The 21431-nt window shown below is 39.3% G+C and overlaps 1 protein-coding gene across 1 annotated transcript in view; it reads left to right on the top strand.

Moving 5' to 3' along the window:
- LOC126353895 (serine/threonine-protein kinase SMG1-like) overlaps window positions 1-21431 on the top strand; it is a 364235-nt gene that overhangs the window by 86276 nt on the left and 256528 nt on the right. Inside the window, exons 7-10 of the mRNA XM_050003118.1 lie at window positions 4873-5030; window positions 12931-13082; window positions 15353-15531; window positions 17653-17804. Coding sequence (XP_049859075.1) covers window positions 4873-5030; window positions 12931-13082; window positions 15353-15531; window positions 17653-17804 — 641 coding nt within the window. The remainder of the gene's footprint in view (window positions 1-4872; window positions 5031-12930; window positions 13083-15352; window positions 15532-17652; window positions 17805-21431) is intronic.

Here is a 21431-nt window from a genome sequence, read left to right as displayed (position 1 = left end):
GTAAAAAAGTGCAAAATGAGAAATGTTAGAGATGAGAACTTCACCAGGCCCAGCCATTCCATCTCCCTCTATTATGTGTAATCTGTGTTGGTATACCTAACACTATTATGCAGGTGCAATAATGTGCAGTTCCAACATGCACTCACATCTCTCGAATATTCCTTGACCCATGTGTGACAGTGGTCCATAAGTGTTTCACAGGTTGAAACTATGTAGATGCAACTAGCCAAAACACTGGATGTAGTAAATATGTTGTTTGCTTACCTAATGATAGGTTCAAAACCAGTGGTAGAATGTCTTCTCACACCACTCCAATTTTGCAGTTAAAGGGGATAGAATCCTTACAGGAATGGGTTTTCTAAACATTCTGCATTTCGTTATACTGGCCTCCCACCTACTGTGGCTAGTGATTTTAATGCCAGTGACTATGCCCTTTTTTGTTATTCAGTCATATTTTAAATTTGTATCTACCATTGGGGATCTTTGTGAGTAGAGATCCCCCCCCCCCCCCCCCCCCCACTCCCAACCCCTCCCCATCCAGTGTTCATAAAAATCTAACAGCATCCTTATTGTACTTCAGAGGGAATCATGCGTAGTAATTCATGAACTCAGGTGAAATGACTACAGTATTCTACTGCCTGTTAATCAATTTACAAGAAAAGGAATAGCAGTAGCTTCTTCTCATTCTGAAGTTGTAGTGACTTACCCTTTCTTTCGAAACTTCCGCAATCAATCCCTCTTTTCTTCCTGATGATGACACTAATAGTTGTGAAAATTAAAATAGTTTCTTACATTTCTATGTGTGTTTGGCAGCCATACAAAGGAATTCCTCTTGAGTTCCTGTCTCATACTTTTATAGTTTATAGTTTTCTCTTGTGAATTGTAATGTAAAGTTTGCCAACATTCGTTGTTACGTGCTAAATTAACATTTTTGATTTTGTCAATTTCTGATGCAGAATCACTCATTTGAAGATTTCAGAGTAACACTTCAAGACATTAAAAAGTCTGTATTTGTTCACTGTGAAGTTCATTTCAGTGGGCTTTGATGTCTGTAGGGAAATGACAGTGGTTACATTGATAAACCAGAATTGCTTCTTAAATTCCCAAAAGTGCCAGCAGCATCTGTTCAGTCATTCACCTGGAAAGTTTTTCCTTGATCATTGCTGATGAAGTTGTTGACAAAAACTACAAATAGCCCTCTCTCTCTCTCTCTCTCTCTCTCTCTCTCTCTCTCTCTCTCTCTCTCTCCCTCCCTCCAATACTTGTGGACTTGTGGTAAATAATGTAATTTGTGGTTCTCTGGCTGTTACTGTAAAACAGATTTTCAGGAACTTAAAAGATATTAATGAATATTTGATGCATTGAGAACATATTGTTGCACAGGAGAGCATTTCACTCATTTATAGGGTACTATTCTGGACCTTTTTTCTCCAAACAACATAGTTGATTGATTTTCTGTCTGTCCTATGGGGGTGTGAGTATAGATCAGCACTTCTTTTTGTGAATACAAGTGTGTCTGAGAATATGCAAGAGGAATCATTGATCACACGTTGCCGTGTATGTGATCCTCTTGTGTATTCTTTTTTCCTCAGCAGAAACGGTGTTTATAGTTAACTATTTAAAATTTTTGGCAATCATTTTGTAACAAAATTTCATGACCGCGTATAATTTCTCAAACAGTAGGAGTCAGCAGTTCGAGTATGCCTAATTTTTAAATCTAACCAAACTAGGAATAGCTGTTAAATAAGTGAGACATCAACTAAAATAATAATTTGTGGCTATTAACACACTAGAACAGCAAAATTTTCCCACTTCTTAAAAAAAAAAAAATATCTGTACAAGAGAATTTGGATTTTCAACATAGAAAATCTACCTTTGCTCTCCCTATGAAAATCATTCTGTCCCTTCTCCCTCAAATTCTCTCTGTCACCACTCCCCCTTTTCAAAATCCCACTGCCTCCTCCTCATAAAAATAATACTTTGTTTTTGTATACAAACACTTCTACTAGTAGCATAGCAAAAAAATCACCTTGAAATTAAGGGAAATATGCTTCAAATATTTGTCAAGCTGCTGTGGCTTTGTTTTATGAAACTTCAGACAGTTGGACAGAAATGGTAGAATGGTTGGCTTAATAATACATAAAGGCTTCCAAGCTGAATAATTATCAGATTCAGGGAAGTCCAAGCTGTACAGGGTTTTAGGTCTTGAAATCTTCTGCTTGAAATTGTTGGTGGCCGTTTTCTTTCCAAATATTGACTTTCCACATTGGAATTCTGTGACTGAAGATAATATGTATGATGTTAGATAGCAATTCACCAAATGAATGTGATGGTGAGCAGCATGTAAAAATGTACCTGCCTACCTGATAGGTGAAATACTGTCTTGTGGATAGTGATTACACTGGTTTTCAGTTGAGTCTTCAGTGCTGTAGTGTACAGTTTCAAAAAAAGTTCTTGAAGATTTACGTTATTTCCTATTCCTCTAATAACGTCTGTCTTACTATTATTTCGCATACACGTGTGTTATAATTTACACCCCCCCCCCCCCCCCCTTCCTGCCCCTTTGCAAGCACGCACGCACGCAAAACTGTAACTTATAAGGCAGTTCTGCATGAATTTTTGGTTTGATTAGCCAACTCCTGTGCATTAAGAAATGGATGTTGAAAGTAAATCAAACAAAATTAATGGAAAAGTACAAAAGGAAATAAGTCGTAGAAGTTTACAGTTATTATATGTGGACAAACATGTTCCCACTTTGTAAGACAAGCAAATGTATCATGAAAATAAATTCCTTGTTATTTGAAAAGGAGCTGATGGGTGTTTAAAATAGTGCAGCTCTTAAAAAAAACACAACACCCCTCTGTAAACTGAAGTCTCCATTATATGAGGGTTGAATGAATAGTAATGCCTCCACTTTCATTAATTGGGTTTGGATGGGAATATATTAATAAATCAAATGCAGAAATAATCCTTAGAATGTGATCTTTAATTACCAATATTCACTTTTTCACATAATTACCAGCCATTTGGATACATTTCTGCCAATGATGAAAAAGTTTTCTGAAGCCGTCATGAAAGAAGTCAACACTCTTGTTTCCGCAACCACAGCCTCTCAGTTCTGTCAATGTCTTAATCTGAAGCATAATGTCCTCGCAGATCATCTTTCATTATCAGGAACAGATGGAAGTCATAGGGTGCTAAATCTGGACTGTATGGAGGATGCCGTACGGTGGTGAGATTTAGTCTCAGAAGTTCTGCTGTGGTGGCACATGAAGTGTGTGGTTTGGCATTGTCATGCTGTGGGAAAACATTTCCTTTTTCATCCGGACTCTTGTTAGCTGTCGTTTCAGAGTTCGCAGCATTGTGATGTAATGCTCCAAATTTATTGTTATTCCACGATCAAGGAAATAACCATGGACAACACCATCTGTGTCCCACAACATGTGACCATGATTTTTCCAACTGAGGGCTGTGTCCTGAATTTCTTTTTCTGAGGGTGAGTCTTTGTGTCGATATTCCATAGACTGATGTTTCGTCTCCGGGTCATAATGGTGTACACACGTTTCTTTTCCTGTCACAGTTGAATCATGAAAGGTGTCCTCTTCATTCTCGTAATGTGAGAGGAATTCCTGGCAAATTTCAAGTCTGTGCACTTTCATTTCGGGAGGCGGCATCCGGGGTACCCGTCGTGCACAGATCTTCCAATAGCCAAGCAAAGCAATAATGTGACTCTCACATTCTTGTGAAATGCTGATTGTGCTTCCAATATCTCTCGTGAGTGATACAACAGTTGTCCTGAATCAATCTGTCAACATTTTGCTTATGGAACTCGGTGGTTGCTGTCACAGGATATCCAACTCTTTGTTTGTCATGCAGATCGAATCTTCCCACCTCAACATCTTTAAACTTACTCGCCCAATGATGCACAGTATTCATGTCAACACAATCACCATAAACTGCTTTCATTCTTTGATGAATCTCCTGTGGGGTACATCTGCTATCAAGAATTCAATGACTGCACATTCTTTAAATTGCATTGATCGACAATCTGTGCAGGATTCCTTACTTTACACTCTAACAACACAACTGTTCAATGCTAAGGCTTTCCACCAACTGGAGCTGTAGAGAAGAGGCTACGGAACAAGCCAGTACCTGTCGCATACCGATGCTGCCAACTGTTGAGAGTTGCAAAGATGGAGGCATTACTTTTCAGTCAATACTCCTATTTGATCTGTATCCTTGTGTACAGTTCGTGCTGCTGCTGCTTTTGTTGTCTACATAAATACTTAAATATATCTAAAAAGAAAGGTTGATGTGACTTACCAAACAAAAGCGCCATAATGATTCCATGACTTACCAAGCAGGAAAGTGCTGGTAGATAGGCACAATGCTTGCTCTCTCTCTCTCTCTCTCTCTCTCTCTCTCTCTCTCTCTCTCTCTCTCTCTCTCTCTCTGTGTGTGTGTGTGTGTGTGTGTGTGTGTGTGTGTGATTTAGTATGAACGCCATGAATAGGAATAATGTCCAGCACAATATTCATTTTCTTTAAATGTTCTGTTATGTTATTTAATCTACAACTGGATTAGTTAGTCAATAGTTGCAAGGAAATGTTAACCTTTATTTACAGTCTTATTAATAAACATCATTTTTATGTAAAGGATGAAAAGTTATACTGATAACACAAAGCAGTGGTTCAAACTTTCCATGGGAGAGTGTTGTGAACAACTCTGTCTGTTTGTGAAGCCTCAGTAAAGTTTTACAGTAAAGAACTGAAAAAAATCTGTGAAAGAGAATAATTTGAAACTAAATAGTATGTTACTAGCTTATTTTCACAAATAATCTTTTACAGAACACATTTTTTATTTCTATTTTAGGGTGTTCAATACGGTCATGAAGTGCTTAGGTGAACAACTAAATCCTAATGTCTCACCAACAATTGCTTGGAATTTCCTAATAAATTGCTTCACAAAAATGCTTCATACAGTTGTAAATGTACTTCAGATGTTCTCAAATCAGGATCTTATTGTATCAGGTAAGTCTTTCATGTACTGTTGTTTTTTGGACATCTGTAAGTGCCAGTTTGAGGAATATGCTTAAGTATTGGCTGCAGGTAGGACATAAAAATTTGTTGTAGTTTGCATGAAGCTTTGTAATGCATATGTTAAGTTTCCTTAAGTATGTATAGTGCAGTAGTGAATATTGGTAGCTTGTCATGGATCTCTTATGAATACAAATTTTCACACTATATATAGAACTGTGGCTATTAAACTATTTTTTGAAGTGCCTAGACTAATGTCAAGCTGGATGGGATGGGAAGCTGGACGGGATGGGATGGGATGGGATGGGCAGGAGGTTAATGAATCAGTGGAGAAAAAAATAGCTCAAAGAGCGAAGCTTGAGCTCTAAGAATCAAAACTGTGTATGGACTTCAAGGTCCAACAGATAATTGTTAAACGTCTCGCAATATAATTAAGTGATCCTAGCAGATAAACTGAAACCATTTGCAGAAACAATAACAGACTGCTTAGCAGAAAGGAAATCTGTAGCCTGTGTGAGCAGACAGGGAAGTTCTTAGAAACTGGAGAGGAGGAAGGGGGGGGGGGGGGCATCGTTGGACAAAGACATGACAAATAGAAAGAGAGAGAAACAATATGAACATCAGTTTCTCTAATCACAAGACCAGTGGAAAAATCCTTACAAATTCACAAGCAAACGCAATTATAACACTGTATTGCCAAACCTGCTCTGTTGTTTAATGTAGCAGAGGATGCATAATGAATCCATATAACTAACTATATGTGAGAAAACTGATTTTAATAACAAATTACAAAATGAAAAATTACAAGGAGACAGAACGACTTACCTTTGGAGGTGGAATTCTGCCAGCAAACAAACATACAAATACAGTAAACTGTGCTGACTTCCATAACTGTTAATTCCTCCCTGACGACAGAAAGAGAAATGTGTTGGTGGGGAATTTAGAAAGAAAAGGAAGGATGCTAAAACCTGAGGATGAGGAGATGCACCTGCAATAAAAGCAAGAGGAGATGTAGATGGAGAGACATGCCAGAGGTAGTAAAAGCTCAAATGTAGTACATCAGTGAGATATGTGTCAGCTTCAGCCTAGAGGTGTAGGACAATGTCAAAAGCAAATATAGATTAGGAGGAAGAGAAATGAAGTGAATGATGACATTCGTCTAGACTGTGGTGATAAATTATTAGGTGACTGAAGATTCAGCACTAAAGACACACTTTACTGAAAGTACCTACTGTCAGCTGAATAATCACCAGCATCTACAGGTACTCTTTAAAAGTCCATTGTCACTTCAGTAATTAGATGAATATCAGCCCATAACCTCAAATGAGCAATGAAACACAGTACTTAAGATGCTAGATCAACATTCAGGGCTGATGGGATAGAAATGCTTGTTTGATCATGTCCCATGTTAGTGATGGTTAGTGGTTTTTCTAAATCAGTCGAGCTAAATGTTTGCCAATTTCATTTCCTATCTTTGTCCTGTCTGTTCTCTGATGATGTAGTCGTTTTTGATATGTTAAACCCTAACCTTCCTTCATTTCTTCTTTTTGTTGTACTTGTTTGGATGCTACTTTCTGTTTTCATTAAACTTTGCTCGTGCCTTTGCACCTATCAGTTGCAGTGACTTTTTCGACGGGTTTGTAATTATCACACGACATCCAGAACTGCTGCCCATGGTCCCTTCTCGGTGAAGTAATACATGAATAATGCTGTGTGTGAAACTATCCTCCAAATTTTGATTATTAGTTTGGAACTGTTTTTTAAGTTACAGCCTCATATGTGCATGCTTACTATTTAACACTTCTGTCATGTGTGTCTGTCTGCTGTGTGTTACCACCAGGCAAGTGACATCCATTTGTTTCTTATTGAGTAAATCTGTTGAAACCATTGTCATCACAGTGAGAATGTGAAATATCATTTGAGCTATTTGCATTGCAAAGGACTTCCTATCCCATGTTAGTAGGTTTGACTTTGTAGATTGTCCATTGCATGATAATTTTTGGGACTTCAAGCAAGTTTGTTTTTACCTCTTGTATTGTTTTTACTGACTTCTGCAGATGCAGTAAAGAGATTTGCTTTACTTAAAACTTCCTGGCAGATTAAAACTGTGTGCTGGACAGGGTTTGGATTGCCTTTCATGGGCAAGTGCTCTACTGACTGAGCATCCGGCACTACTTGGGGCTGCCCTAACAGTTTTCCTTTCACCAATATCTCATCTCCTTACTTCCAAATTGCACAAAAGTTCTGTATACCTAGCAGAATTAGCACTTGTGGAAGAAAGGATGTTGCGGAGACATGACGTGTCTACAGCCAAAGCGATTCTTTGTAGACATAGTTTTCACTCTGTAGCAGATTGTTCTCTGATTTGAAACTTGTTGGCAGATTAAAACTGTGTGCTGGACTGAGACTTACACGTGGGACCTTTGCCCTTGAAAGGCAAGGTCGTGGGTTTGAGTTCTAGTCCAGCACACAGTTTTAATGTGCCAACAAGTTTCAAATCAGCGAACATTATGCCACAGAGCAAAAATTCTTACTGGTTTATTTTACCTACTCCTTTTCACTGAGTTTCTGTGCTCAGTGCCTCTTAGCTTTCTTCCTTTAGTTTTTTGCATTATAATTTTATTGATGTTCCTCACACCTTTAACTCTACAGCACCAGTTTCAACAATAATGTGATACCTCCTCCACAAGAATCGTCACCATATGTAAAACATAGGTCCGTTAGCACCAGCTGGGACTAAACATGCAGCAGAGCACAACATGCCAAAATAAAGAGCTGAATGTGACATTTTTTTAATGTATAGGTTGGCTATGGAAGTGAAGTATCAAATGAATTAATTACTGGAAATACCTGTAACAACACTTACACTAAAGAAGCCACAGAGAAAATATGAGAGCAAACCAATGAAGCCATAATTGATCAGTGCCTAAACCAAGAAGGTTTTGAAAGCAGACATTAGCAGGGAAGTATATACTGATATCCTTTAGGAAAAATAAGGCATGATCTTGGAGTAACAGACGCAAGGAGGTACCAGTATTACCATATCATCAAACTCAATCTGTGGAGGGAGGGGTGGGGTGAGGAGAGAGGGCACATTTTTGGCTTCTGTTCAAATCAAGATGCTGTGGATTACAGACATTAACAAATGATTATACAGAACCCCCAAGCATACTTTTCCTGCTGAAAGTAAAAGCACTCTGTAATCAGTGATCCACTTGTACTGTGTTGTGTGGAGTATGTCAAAAATTGACATTGTTGTACAATATGTGCAATGAATAATATTAATCAATACATTATTATTGTCAGAGACCAGATTATATGTATGCATCATAAAAATCTTAAAATATGCATGCAAATATGCATGAAAAATGCTTAAAATGCATGAAGTTTCGGAATACGCAAGATCAAATAATAATGAAAAAATAAAGGTAGTTACTGCTTGCATTATATCTCATAGTTGAACCTGTGCATATCAGTTACAGGAAAGAGCACTGGCCAAACGAAAAATCAGTACACTTATCATTTTCTGAATACTGTCTGGTAGAGGTTAGGGAGGGGGCCTTTCTGGGACAATTAAAAAAAAAAAAAAAAAAATTCAAATGGAGATGCATACAATGTTTCATGAATTGTTCCTTCTTAGCTATTGTTGTTAGTAACAAGCTGATGAGATGCAAATGAGTTGCAGCAAAACAGTCAATATGCACAGGACCAATTTTTAGATATATTGCACAAAGAGGGCATGCTCAAAAACTCCATAATATTTTATTTAAAAAACAACATACAATCATGAATTTTTTTGAACAGCATTAACTTTTAGTTAATGCTATTGGACCAAAGCATCATTTACAATTTATTTTACATATTTCTGCTATTGTAAACATAAACGACCAAGTACTGTTCCAAGTGTTCGGTAGTAAGATTGTGTCTTTGATCACTCAAAACATTTTTATAAGCAGAAAAGGACCATTCTGCATCAACTGAGGTAACTGGCAGTATTTGAATTTGGGTACTATGTTGGCACTTACCATTTATGGTAAAAGTTCACCCATCCCCCATTAATAAAATATCAATTTGGTGCAAGGGTTCAAAGCCTGGGTTATAATTTAAAATGTTTTCAAACTTAAAAAAAAAAGTTGTCTTGGGCATACCTCTGGCAATGAGGAGTTCACTAGAATAATTTTATTCATTAACTGAATAGATTCATTCAACACACAACTTTGAGTTTCAAGATTTTTAATACTGGCAGGTATATGGATAAAATGAGTGCTAATAACAGCAATGTCTTTTTTAATATCATAACCATTGAAAGCTTCCTTGCACTGGCAAACTGCCAAAGCCTCTGCATTGTCGAATTTGTTTACTACCCCTCTAATGGCTGCAAAATGTTCATTGTAAAACAACACACAATTTCCCACACACCTCGGTGAGTTACCACTGTTTTGGGAGGTAAAGGCACATTTGGTAGTTTTTCTTCATAGGTCTTGATGTAAACAGGAGCCTTTATAAACACTCTCTTTGTGGATGAAATCAGTTTATTTACATTCACAAACGTAGAACATACTTGTTTGGCAAGGCTATGTACTCCGTGAGCAAAGTATCTCACACAAATCAAATTGGGATAAAATTCTCGGAGGGCTTTTCCTGCTTTGATTGTATAGGGAGCAGCATCTGAAATAAACACAAACACCCTCTTATCTGCAGAATATTCTGGAAATATTTTTTTTAACACCCTCATTCACAAATCTGGCAATCGTAGAATGATTTACTTTTTGAAGTTCTTTGCAGGCCGCTAAATAGGAAGAAGGAAGCTTTTCTTTTAAAGCACTTACAATTAAATTTGCAATGTAATGGCCACAAGCGTCTGTAGTTTCATCAACTGAAATCCAGATAATTCTATCCTTGAGTTCATTACTTATTTCTCCCATAACATTTACGTAAATTGTTGGTGTGTAATTTTTACACAATGTTGATTCGTCTAGTATATTTTGATTTAAGCAATATTTGTGCAAGAAGGATAGGGTTTGTAAATTTGTGAAGAGAAATATTGCTTGAAATGAATGCTTTACATAGATCCATGTTAAACTGACTTTTTTGGTTACCTTTGGACAAATCCCTGCTACTGCAACTTGCTGTTATCAGAAGTTGTTGTCATGGTCCTTTCTTCTGCATTCCTGCAATATGAAACTCATCTTGAAAAGCTGGTCAGTTTGAAACTGTTTTTGCTAGAAACTTTTTTCTTGCAAACTCGACGATGTCATATGTAAATGCTCCAGGATGGTCACCTATTCATGAAACATTTCTTTATTCAGGCCATATGGTGCACATGTTATATGCTACATGTTGTAAACATGTTCAACTGTGTAGTACAAGTAAATAGAAAGCTAAACTGTAACAATGGACATGTGACTACAAGCTTGCATAGTTTGTTGCCGATGCTTATGGTCTGACAGTGGAGGGGATTTACCACAGGTGTGGGAGCAGGAGCATTGACTCTGCCTGCCTGTGCCTGTTCCAGTTCCTGTTCCTCTTCTGTAATGATTTTGGTAGGCAGTGACCTCTCAGTTAGCAATTGCACATAGTTCTAGGTTGCGGTCAATCTGAGAGACATCAAAACTGTATTGAGCTAGAGACTACCGATCTAAATTTTTAAAACATTGTAAACATAGAGTGAAAATATGCATTGTCACTAGTTCTTAGTTTAAATATGCAATAACTGGTGAAAATGAGCCAAATATGTTTCTTAGGCCTTCTGCTGGATCATGTTGTGTAAATCCCACAATATTTCTTAAAGTCAACAGCTACCATTTATTGCTGATGAGTAGTTGCTACTTATAAATTCATTTGGATCACTGCCCGTCATCTGCAGCAGGACATTATGTGGAGTCAGTGGTGACGAGTGAAAATGTGTACTGGGCCAGGATTCGAGCCTGGGATCTCCTACTTACTAGGAGCCATCACAGACACAGTGTTATTGCAACTGCATGGGCTATCCCGGCATGCCTCATGGCCAATCCACGTTCCCACCAAGTGCCACCAATCCGCAGTCCCTGTCCGTTGTACTCGCATTTGCTACTCTGAGGTTCCTACAGGAAGTCTGGCGTATTTGTGCATCCACACTGAAGTAGGTGGATCCATTGACCAGCTAAGCATATGAATTACATGAATGTGTGGTGTCTGTTCTTTTGGATATGTCTGAAAGAACAGACATAAAGCTTTCATTCAGTTGCTACTTGCCAGCAGTAACAAATGGCCATTATCTGACAGTGATGAGCAGTTGGCTCAGAGAATTACTGCAGGATTTAAACAGTGTGATTCAGAGCCATATGTTGAACAGATCTGCCAGGAAAGCCGTAGAGTCACAATAATATCAATGTCCTCTGACAGTAATGGAATTTCGCCTCCTGATGGTAAGAACCGCCAGCCCCAAAATTTTACAGCTCTCTCGATTGTCCTTTTGATACTTGTGTACAGTTTTAATTTTGCTCACCCCTGTTATTCTTCCATATTTTATTAGATTTTTAATGTTCTCTCTCTTCTTGCTGAACAGTCGATTATTGTCTAAAGCTTCTATGTCATTGTCAGCTGTCAGAATATTCAAATATTGGGCTTGTAAAGAATTTTGTTTTTAACTCTTCAAAGTGTTTTATAATTCATAAATATTTGAAAGCTCCATTCATTGACAAATTATTAATCTCATTATGAAAACCCCTGAAAACTTAGTGTGGATGCAGTCATGCTTATCATTGTACTATTAACTTATGAGGGAAAAAAAACAACTTTGCACCTGAAATACAAAGGAACCACTTTTCATCAAAACTGAAAAATGGCAGGACTTGTATATAAATAAAGCTGAGAGATACTTTTGTAAGATTTCAGATTTTGTGAATGACATACTAGTATGGCACACACTTTAAATATGTGGTTCCTAGCTACAGTGACCCGACAATGTGCGTACAGCCCAACATTCAAAAATGATTCATGCTCTGCTGTGACTAGCTGACTTGTGTGTGTGGTTCTGCTCTCTCACAAGAACAAAAGAAAACAAACTTTCGTTTGAAAGACATTAGCCTTGCACCAAAAGGCTGTAGTTGATTTTTATCTATCGGAAAACTTATGACTAGTGTTTTATGAGGGTAAGAAAAGTACTCTTACTGTGTACTTAGTAAAGGCTAAAACAATAACTGGCAATATTATGCAAGTCTTTTGGATTAGTTTGAAGGAAACTATGTGTGAGAAGCAGCCTGGAGAAGAAAAAACAATATTTCATGAGGACAATGCATGTGCCTCAAATGTATAAAGTCAGTGTTGGGGGACATCCACTCTGTTCATCAGCCGCGCGGGATTATCTGAGGGGTCTAAGGCGCTGCAGCCATGGACTGTGCGGCTGGTCCCGCCGGAGATTAGAGTCCTCCCTCGGGCATGGGTGTGTGTGTTTGTCCTTAGGATAAATTAGGTTAAGTAGTGTGTAAGCTTGGGGACTGATGACCTTAGCAGTTAAGTCCCATAAGATTTCACACACATCTGAACATCTGTTCATCAGATTTGGCGCCCTCTAGTGTCCATGTACTCCCTCTAGTGTCCATGTACTCTCATGTCTATAGAAGTGTCTGGGAAATGTCCAGTGAGGATGTTGTGGTGGCAGTAACATGTATTTTGTGTGAAATCTAAATTCGCATATAAGGGATGAAATCACCTTATTGAAAAACTGTTGAAAAGGTGTATTGTTGTAAGAGCTGATTCGTAAGAATGTGTTTTTAGGTAAAAGTCTTGCTGTCCATATCCTTGTAGATGTATGTAGCAAAAAGTATACAGTTGAACAACGTGATAAACAAAAATTAAATATCTGTAACTTTGAAATTTGTCCAAAATTGTGTTTTTGGTTTGTTTGTTTTAGGAAATGAAAGCACGTGTTTGCTGTTGTCATATTTGCAGTCGAGAACATCTTCTGGAAATGAACTCTTATATAGTCTCATTGATAGACAACTTGGACTTGCATGTCAGTTTGATGATGAAACCACAATATCCATGCTGAAAATGATATCTAAGGTACAGTTAATTTCTATGTAGATTTGAGCCTGTCAGTTAAAACCTACGAAGCAACTACCATCTCTCAATCTATACCATCTCCCTTCTCCGTCTTGCCTGCTGCCTACTTGGCCTCCCTCCTCCCCAAAATTCCATACTTCTATACATGATATCATTCTTATATTTCACTCCAATATCAGTACTTGTTTTACAATTTCTTTCTTTTTCATATTATAAACTCAAGCATTTTAGTAATTCAGCACCTTTTTTCCAACAGTTTGCTATGCTTCCTATAATTTCTTACTGTCTGGATTAGCCCTAAAGTTTTTTACCACTATGGCAGACTCTATAGTATAAGAAATTGTATTGATATATGTACACTATGGCATAAAACAGCAGCACTGCAACTTTGGACCCTGTGCTGGTGAAGTACATATTCACAAAAAATCTTTGAACCTCTTGAGGTCTTGGTCTCAAACAAAACCTTTCATATTCTGCTTTAGATCTAAAGCCTTCTGGGATTTTTGAAACACTGATACATATTATCATACAGTTTTCGTTCCTTTGAATATATGCAAGGCTGTGGAAATGGGGGGGATGTTAGTATAGATGAAAGTGGTATCAACAGTGATACGGCATGTGGTAAAGAAACAGGAACTGTGGAGTGTCACTGGAGGGAATTGTTAGTGTCTTTTAGATAGGAAGATAAGTTGTGAGTAATACACTGAATGTATGGGTCAACAATGACAGAAATTCTCAGTGGGGGCACAATAACCAACCAAAATAGGACATCCTGGGTGGTTGGGTTTATGGACTTCAGGAAGGACTGTGGAGGAGTGGTTATGGATGGGCCTAACAACTTGAGGAGGGATCGGAGATACTGTCTTATTTTTGGGATGGGGTTTGTAGGTGGATGAATCTGACAACTGGCAGAGGTAATCCCTTGGTATTCAGAACCACAATGCTGGAGCCTGTGTCGACAGGTCGGATTGTAAAGTCAGGATCAGTTTTTGGCTGGTGAATTGCAATTCTTTCTGCAGAAGTAAGTTTGGTTTCCATGTTGAAGGAATTGGGAAATGATGGTGAGGAAAGGTTCGAGGTTAAGAAATTCTGGGATGTTGACGGAGTGATTTGGGGGCAGTGAGATGGATCACAGTTGGATGGAGGAATGAACTGAGTTAGGCAGGATTCAGTACTCGTTTAGTCTGATTAGTAGGGTTTGTGGGGATAAAATGTTTTGACTGTAGGGACCAAGAGGAGGAAAGTACATTTACGTGGATACTCTACAAATCACACTTCAGTGCCTGGCAGAGGGCTTATTGAACAGTGCATGGAAAAAAACAAACATCTATATCTTTCCATGCAGGCCCTGATTTCTTGTATTTTATTATGACAATCGTTTACCCCTACGTAGATCTTTTAACAAGTTCAGCAAGATTGAATTTGGGAGTTGGGTAAAAGGTAAGACCTTTGGAAAGGACTAATACTTCTGTGGAACTAAGGTTTTTGGAGGAAAGACTCATGACCTTGTTTTGGATCTATGTGATTGTGGGACAGAGTTTCTGAGGGTGTGGTAAATGTAGTAGGTCTGTGAGGCATGCTTGGCAGCTATTAGGGGAAGTGGGGTCGGTTTGGAGGCACTTGTACAGGTAGTGGATAGTGGTAGTTCAGGGTGACAGTAGAAAATGAACAGGGTGGAAAGTTTTTTGATGTAGTGTTGTGTATGCTGCTCTAGTTCCTAGAGGGCAAGAGTATAAATGTGAGAATTTAGGATTGCAGAGCAGGAGAACTTTTGCACACGGAGAAGAGGTATGGCGAGGTGTTGGGCCTGATTTTTATGGTTTTGCAGGACTATGGTGAGGGTTAAGGACTGGTGGAATCTGAACAAATGGAGGTCATTGTGGAAGGAGGGCCTGCAGCCAGATATATGTAATTTGATGGTCAGACCATTCGGGGAGGGGGGGGGGGGGGATTGTATGAGCTAGGCAACAATGCAACAAGAACAGTGTGTGAGGCAGCATTGTGGTTAGGGGGAGGAAAGCTTTTCATGTTTTTATGTTGTGGAAGTCAATGCTATCTCACCATTTTGTGCACTTTGTTGAAAAAAGATGTATGACAATTGACATACAGTAATTATGTTTAAATAACCAGTGCTACTTCTTGTATACGTATAGTTTCATTACATTACAGTGTTTGATTTAGTTTAGTCTTCCCTGTCCCTGTCTCTGTCTTTGACATTTCCCACCTGCTGACAAAGTAGGCAGTATAGCATGTTCTATGTGATGTTGCAGGTTGTGAGGGAGGTGAGTGCTAATCTCCCTGTAGAACTTGTTCAGAAGTTGTTGGGACCATCATCATATCTTCTGGAGCTGCGTTTTTCACCTTCATTACTTATCCAGAAGGAAGTAATAGGAATTCATCATAGCTTATTGAATTTGAAAAATATTCCTCTCTTACAGGAGGCATACAGGTGAGAATAAGTTGCATGCGACTTTTTATTTAAGATTGTAGATACTCTGAAAGTTAATGATGTGTGTTATCAATGAAAATATTTAATTAGACCTTGTTTGAGAGTCAGAAAATTGATATCCATTGTTAGATGTGAAGGATGCAAAGAAGGAAGTTATAGTTAAAAATATGATTTTTAAAGTTTCATTTATTAGTGAATTTGAGGTGGGGGAACTTTAAGAAGCTAATGTGAATGTCACTAAAGTGGTGACAGTTTATTTGATCTGCACACACCTTAGCTGATTTTCCTAGTTGGTTTATTTTTTTCCTAAAGAGTGTAAATTATAAACTTGTAAATAACTCTTACAGAAATGAGACCTTCGTGAACAGAGAGTGTGTGTGTGTGTGTATTATCAACACTTTGTATAACAGTGTCAGGCTAAGAGTGGAAGATAACAGCAGCCAAAGAGAAACATTGGGCATTTAATGATTTCATCTCAACCTATGAGGATTGTTGGATAAGCATGGTAAAAAAAGCGAGAAAAAGTGTTTGTTTCATAAGCAATTTAGCCTACACCTTGACACAGCCACCTTTGAGAGCTATACACTTAGTTCAGCAATCCTCCAAATGCTTCAAACCATTGGAAAAATAGGTTTTGCCAAACTCTGCAAACTACTCATTGACTGCAGCTCCTATAATTTGATGAAAATTTCTTCCCAGCAAGCCAGAGTTTCACGATAAGGAACAGGAAAAAGTCACTTGGGGCTAAGTCTGATGAATAGAGTGGATGAGAAACAAATTCAGAGTTCAGTTCATGCAATTCCGCCATTATCAGCATTGGTGTGTGGGATTGTACACTATCCCTGTGAAAGAATGCTTTTTTTCTGTGCCAACCTTGGTCTTTTTTTCAGCCAGTGCAAGTTTCAAATGATCCAACAACGAAGCTTAATCGGGCCTGGTTATGGTTCTGTGTTTTCTCAAAGTAATGTGTGAGGATTATTCCTTGGGAATGCAGAAAAACTGTGGCCATCAGCTTAGCAACTGACAAAATAGTCTTTGCCTTCTTTGGTGTGCCTTCGTCAGGCTTTGTCCATTGTTCTGACTACTGTTTTGACTCTGGATGATGGATCCAGATTGTGATTAAACATCACCAAACATTGTGTTGAAATGTTTTGCCAGACGTGCTTTCGGTTGGCTGTGAGCAATTGCAGCACCCACATCACAAACAGCTTTTTCATAGCCAGTTCTCTGCGTCAGTAGTCTCGCAAATTTTTATTTGGCGATCTTGCATTACTATACATGGCTTTTGTCAATGGTTTCATTTGTTGTGACCTCAGTTGGACAGCTGGTGCATGCTTTGTCTTCAGTGCTTGTCTGACCATGTTTAAATTAATTAATTCATAAGTGAATGGTTTCTGATGATGTTGCAGAGCTGGCATTAACTCCATTCAATTCTATTTTGATTTATGCAGCAGTCCAACCCTTCAAATGAAAATGTTCAAGAACAGCATGAAACATAGTTTTCTCCATTATCAGTTATGATTGACACACTAATTCAGATGGCTGCCAACAATAAACTGTACATTGTATGTTGTTGATATTCTTTATATGGACCTTGGAATAATGAAGCTTACCAACCATGAAGGTGCAGTAAAAATGTTTTCATATTTTATGAAAATTTATCTGACATATCAAACCACCCACATAAAAGCCTCCAGTGGGAGTCCTTGTTTCCATTGTGCCTAGTCTTATCTGACAAGGATAAGAAATTTGGAAATTTGTGGAGCCAGGATTGGGAGATGTTTGCGAGATGGGAATCCTAACAGGATGTAGCTATATGGTTGAACTTTCTCAATGATGATGGTCAATAGCTATTTACTGCTGTGCCTATTTGAATGAGAGTGTCTGTCTCTCTCATGGAAAGCTTAGCTGCTGAGGTTCCTAATGCTTCCCAATATTATTATTTGCAATTGTTGGTTCAAGGTGCTTGAAATATCTCATGGGAAATGTATCTCAAGTTATTTTATTTGCAGATGCTTTTTTTTATCTCCAAAATGTGTTCTAATAAGTAAATATAATAAATAGTACATGTAATTCCTGCCAGTTGTTAATATGTGACAATAATTTAGTAATTTTTTACAGATATGTCTTGGGAGATCTGGAGAGAGCATACAAAATGATTGTTCCCACTATAGAAGATTTTTGTCTGGCAAACCCTCACAGTGACACAGTCTATAATGAGAAGGATGTTAAATTCATTGTCATGTTCCACCTATCTGCATTAGCTGATCTAGGTAAGATTTTTCTTGAGTTATTGTCACCATCTGACATATTTGAAATTGACGTCTAAACCACAATGTACTAGCTATGAATAAGTATCAGATGTTACAAAAATTGCCACTTTTCAGCTTTTGAGTATCTGGTGAATTGGATAAAAAATGAGTTTTCATAATTGAGCCTCTTGAAATACCACCATTATTATTCGAAGTTAGAAATTGAGTAAACAACCTAGTGCTTCACTCACTTTTTTTTCTGCCTGTTACATCATTTTCTCGTCCTCCCTCTTTATTATCCCAATACCACTGTTCTCTCTTCTCCCCCACCGTTCCCCACTGGTAGTCCCTCGCCCTCCCCTGCAGGTGCTGTTGAAGCAGTGCCTCCCTTGTGTGGTGCCCACTAGTGATGGGTCTACCTCCTAGAACCCTCCCCTCCTGGCATCTCAGGCCACAGGCCTGCTGCACCATTTGGCCATGGGACACAGTCTGTGTAGCCCAAGGTTACGCACTCTTTTTCATTTGTGGATCTTATAGAGGCCTACTCTGTGCCCTACACTCCACAGTCTATGAAAGATAAATAAATAAAAAAAAGAAAAGAAACGTAAGTCCCAGGACAAGGCCAACCTGGTGCCCCGGAGATGCCATCTCCCGTCTTGCAACCTGTGTCTGACATCTTATTTATGGACGTCATCCATTGTCGTTGGTGATGGTTGGCGACCTGGAAGTGTCATTGGCTCCAATCCATTTGTTCTATTGTGATCGTGTTACCATCAAGGTAATTACTTGGATTAGAAAGTTCAGTTATTGTCAGAGCACAGATACACAACCTCTTCCACTCACATATACTTGTGAGTGTAGTTTTAACTATATTCTTTCATTTTAAATAAATTTATACCCTGCTGATTTTACGTTAATCATTTTTTGTTTTTGATAGGACCTGTACATAAACAGATACTCAGTCCTTATATAGACTTACAAGTGGGCCAATAAGAGAGATGTGCAAATGAAGGGTTTCGCTGCACATGAATGCAATGAAATTTTCACAGGATTCCTGCTCCATCCACAACATTTCACAAGATTTATACCCTCCTGTGAAAGTGCATATGCCTTCCAGAATATTTGCAAATAAACTGCAAGTTGATGCAGAGACCCGAGAAGGTTGTGTTGCAATGAATAAGAATTGGTGATGTGGAGGCTTCAACATAATTTCGTATCCTGCCACTGTATTTACCAAAAACATTTTTGAACCAGGCTAATAACAAGTAGATAAAGAGGATTTAGCAGATCAGGCACTGCCTTGTTTTGGTGAATTTATACACTTATAATTAGGTCTGATAACAGAAATGACAATGGTCATATGTTAGTGGAATTTTACTTGGAGGGGGAGGGGAGGGGGGGTGAGCGGAGGGGAATTGTTCGTAAGACATCCCCTAGAGGAAAATATGAAATGGACTTGGTAAGGGTCAATATTAACTAAAATGAAAGTGCTTGGATGAGGGTTAGTTGTAATGTTTTAATTACTGCTGTGATAGTAATAAAGCTGTGAACATGAAACTTGATGGTGTTAGTCCTCTAAATGTCCAACCTTAGCTATGCCACATTTTCCCAAATACCCCAGGGGGCTCTCTCCTCTTTGGTGGCTTTGCGCTCAGCTAACACAGGATCCCAGCCTTTGCAACATCTTTTCCTTTTTGTGCTGCAAGCCTGTTCTCTTCCTGTTCTTTTCCCCCTTCGAACAGTGTCTCCAATGTTCTTCGATCCTTCTTTCTTTCTTCATTCCCCTTCTCCTACCTTTTCTCTGTTTTGGCGTTTAAGGTTAATCTTCTTCTTCTTCTTCTTCTTCTTCTACCCTGTGTGTTCCCGAAGACCAACCTACGCTTCTGACGTGTAACGGGTGACTGGGTAACGCGCATTCCCAACCCCGGGTCGACAGGTAGGGTTCACACATAACCCCCTGGTACAGGCCAGGCCCAGGGAGGGGTGATTGCCTGAGCTGCTACCTTCTCAAATTGCTAATTGGTCCTTCTGTCAGGTGTTTAGGAGGTGTGACTGAGGTGTGGACAGTCACCTAAGGCGGGTGCGCCCCCCTACTAAAGGGGGCTCCCAGTGGGAAGTAGCGTGCCATCGGAGTCGTTGGCAATCGTGAGGATTTCCTTGCAATGAGCCAATCATCTTCCCAGTCAGTGGCTAAGAAACATAAAAGGAATGAGACTAACGATTCAAACACTTTCCCAGCTGCACCAAGGTTTCTCGTGGTGTCCTGTACTGAAGACAATCAGCCCTTCACAACGGTGAATCAGATTCTAATTTATGAAGTAGTACTTTGCATTTGGAGACTACGGCTGATACTAAAGTACAATAATTGCTTGCAGCTTCGCTCCTCCATGGCTATTCTGTTCGTGTCGAGGCCCATTGAACACTGAATTCTTCCAATGGTGTCGCTTACAGTAGGCTGCTCGACAGTCTGACCTAAGCCGAAATCCAATAATAACTCTCTGATCAGTGTGTCATTGCTGTCCAACGGGTGATGAAAATTGTAGAGTCCTTCTTAGTGCCCACATGCACATCTTTTCTCATTGTTGATAGGGTGGTGCTCTGAACATGATGCACTGCTGCCAGTGTCACCGTTTCAACCGCACTCAAATGTCCTGTTGACATCTGGCCAAATGTGTAACCCATGGTAGGGATGATCACGAGGGTGACTTTCCACCTCCTCCTCCCTACTGCATTAACTGCTATGCCTGTCATGCCACCTCTTCTCAAGATTGTCCCGTGTATCTTAATGAGCGGGCTGTCCAGGAGATCCGCATAAAGGAAAAAGTGGTCACAAGTTGTTGGCTAGTTGCAAACCCTGTGTTCTACCATCTGGGACTTACAGTTCTGTTCTTGCTGCATCTTGCTCCACGAGGGACATGGCCACGTGGACATGCAACCTCAAATTCGGCTCTGAGATTGTGAAATCGCCCAGTGTCAAGGTAGCATTGTTGTCCCCTCGTCCAGCTTTGCAATGAGCCATCAAACTCTTGCCTCGAGGGGTGAAGCCACCAACAACACAACCTGCAGGCAGGAAAGGAGTACTCCCATGAAGACTTCGTACATCCCTCCAGCCAAACAACACCTAAGTCTTCCTCTGATAACTGGAAAGGCTCGAAGAAGTCCAACAAATGCGAATGGTCTTCTCCTTCGCTGACTCGGAGGTCCTCTTAGACAGTGTCACCAAGTGATACCTTTACCTGGCTGACCTCCGTGTCATCGGTGTGCACCACTAACCGTTCTTTCAGTGTTGGACTCCTCAGACTGACTGTACAAGAAAGCTGACGCTTCTGTGGACCTCACAGAGGAGGATCTTCCTGCTTCTGTTCCCTGCAGCAGGGAGTCGTTGCGGGCTGGCACTTGGCAGCCACCGAGGTGACATCCCTTAATTTGTTTCTCATCATGACACTCTTCCAATGGAATGTTGGCTGCATCTGATGCCACAAAGAGGATTTATGGCTGCTTTTAGCATCATAGTGTCCCCTTGTACTCTGCCTTCAGGAATCAAAATTGCATCCTAACAGCCGCTTTGAGCTTTCTTATTTCTTCTTCGCCTGTTGACCTTCCCTCAGAGATCAGCATTCCATCTCATGAGGGAATAATGTTACTCGT

Source organism: Schistocerca gregaria, chromosome 3, assembly GCF_023897955.1.
Source record: "Schistocerca gregaria isolate iqSchGreg1 chromosome 3, iqSchGreg1.2, whole genome shotgun sequence".
NCBI classification, from domain to species: Eukaryota; Metazoa; Arthropoda; class Insecta; order Orthoptera; family Acrididae; genus Schistocerca; species Schistocerca gregaria.
Note: the sequence above shows the minus strand (reverse complement) of the source record. Positions and strands in the feature narration are given on the sequence as shown.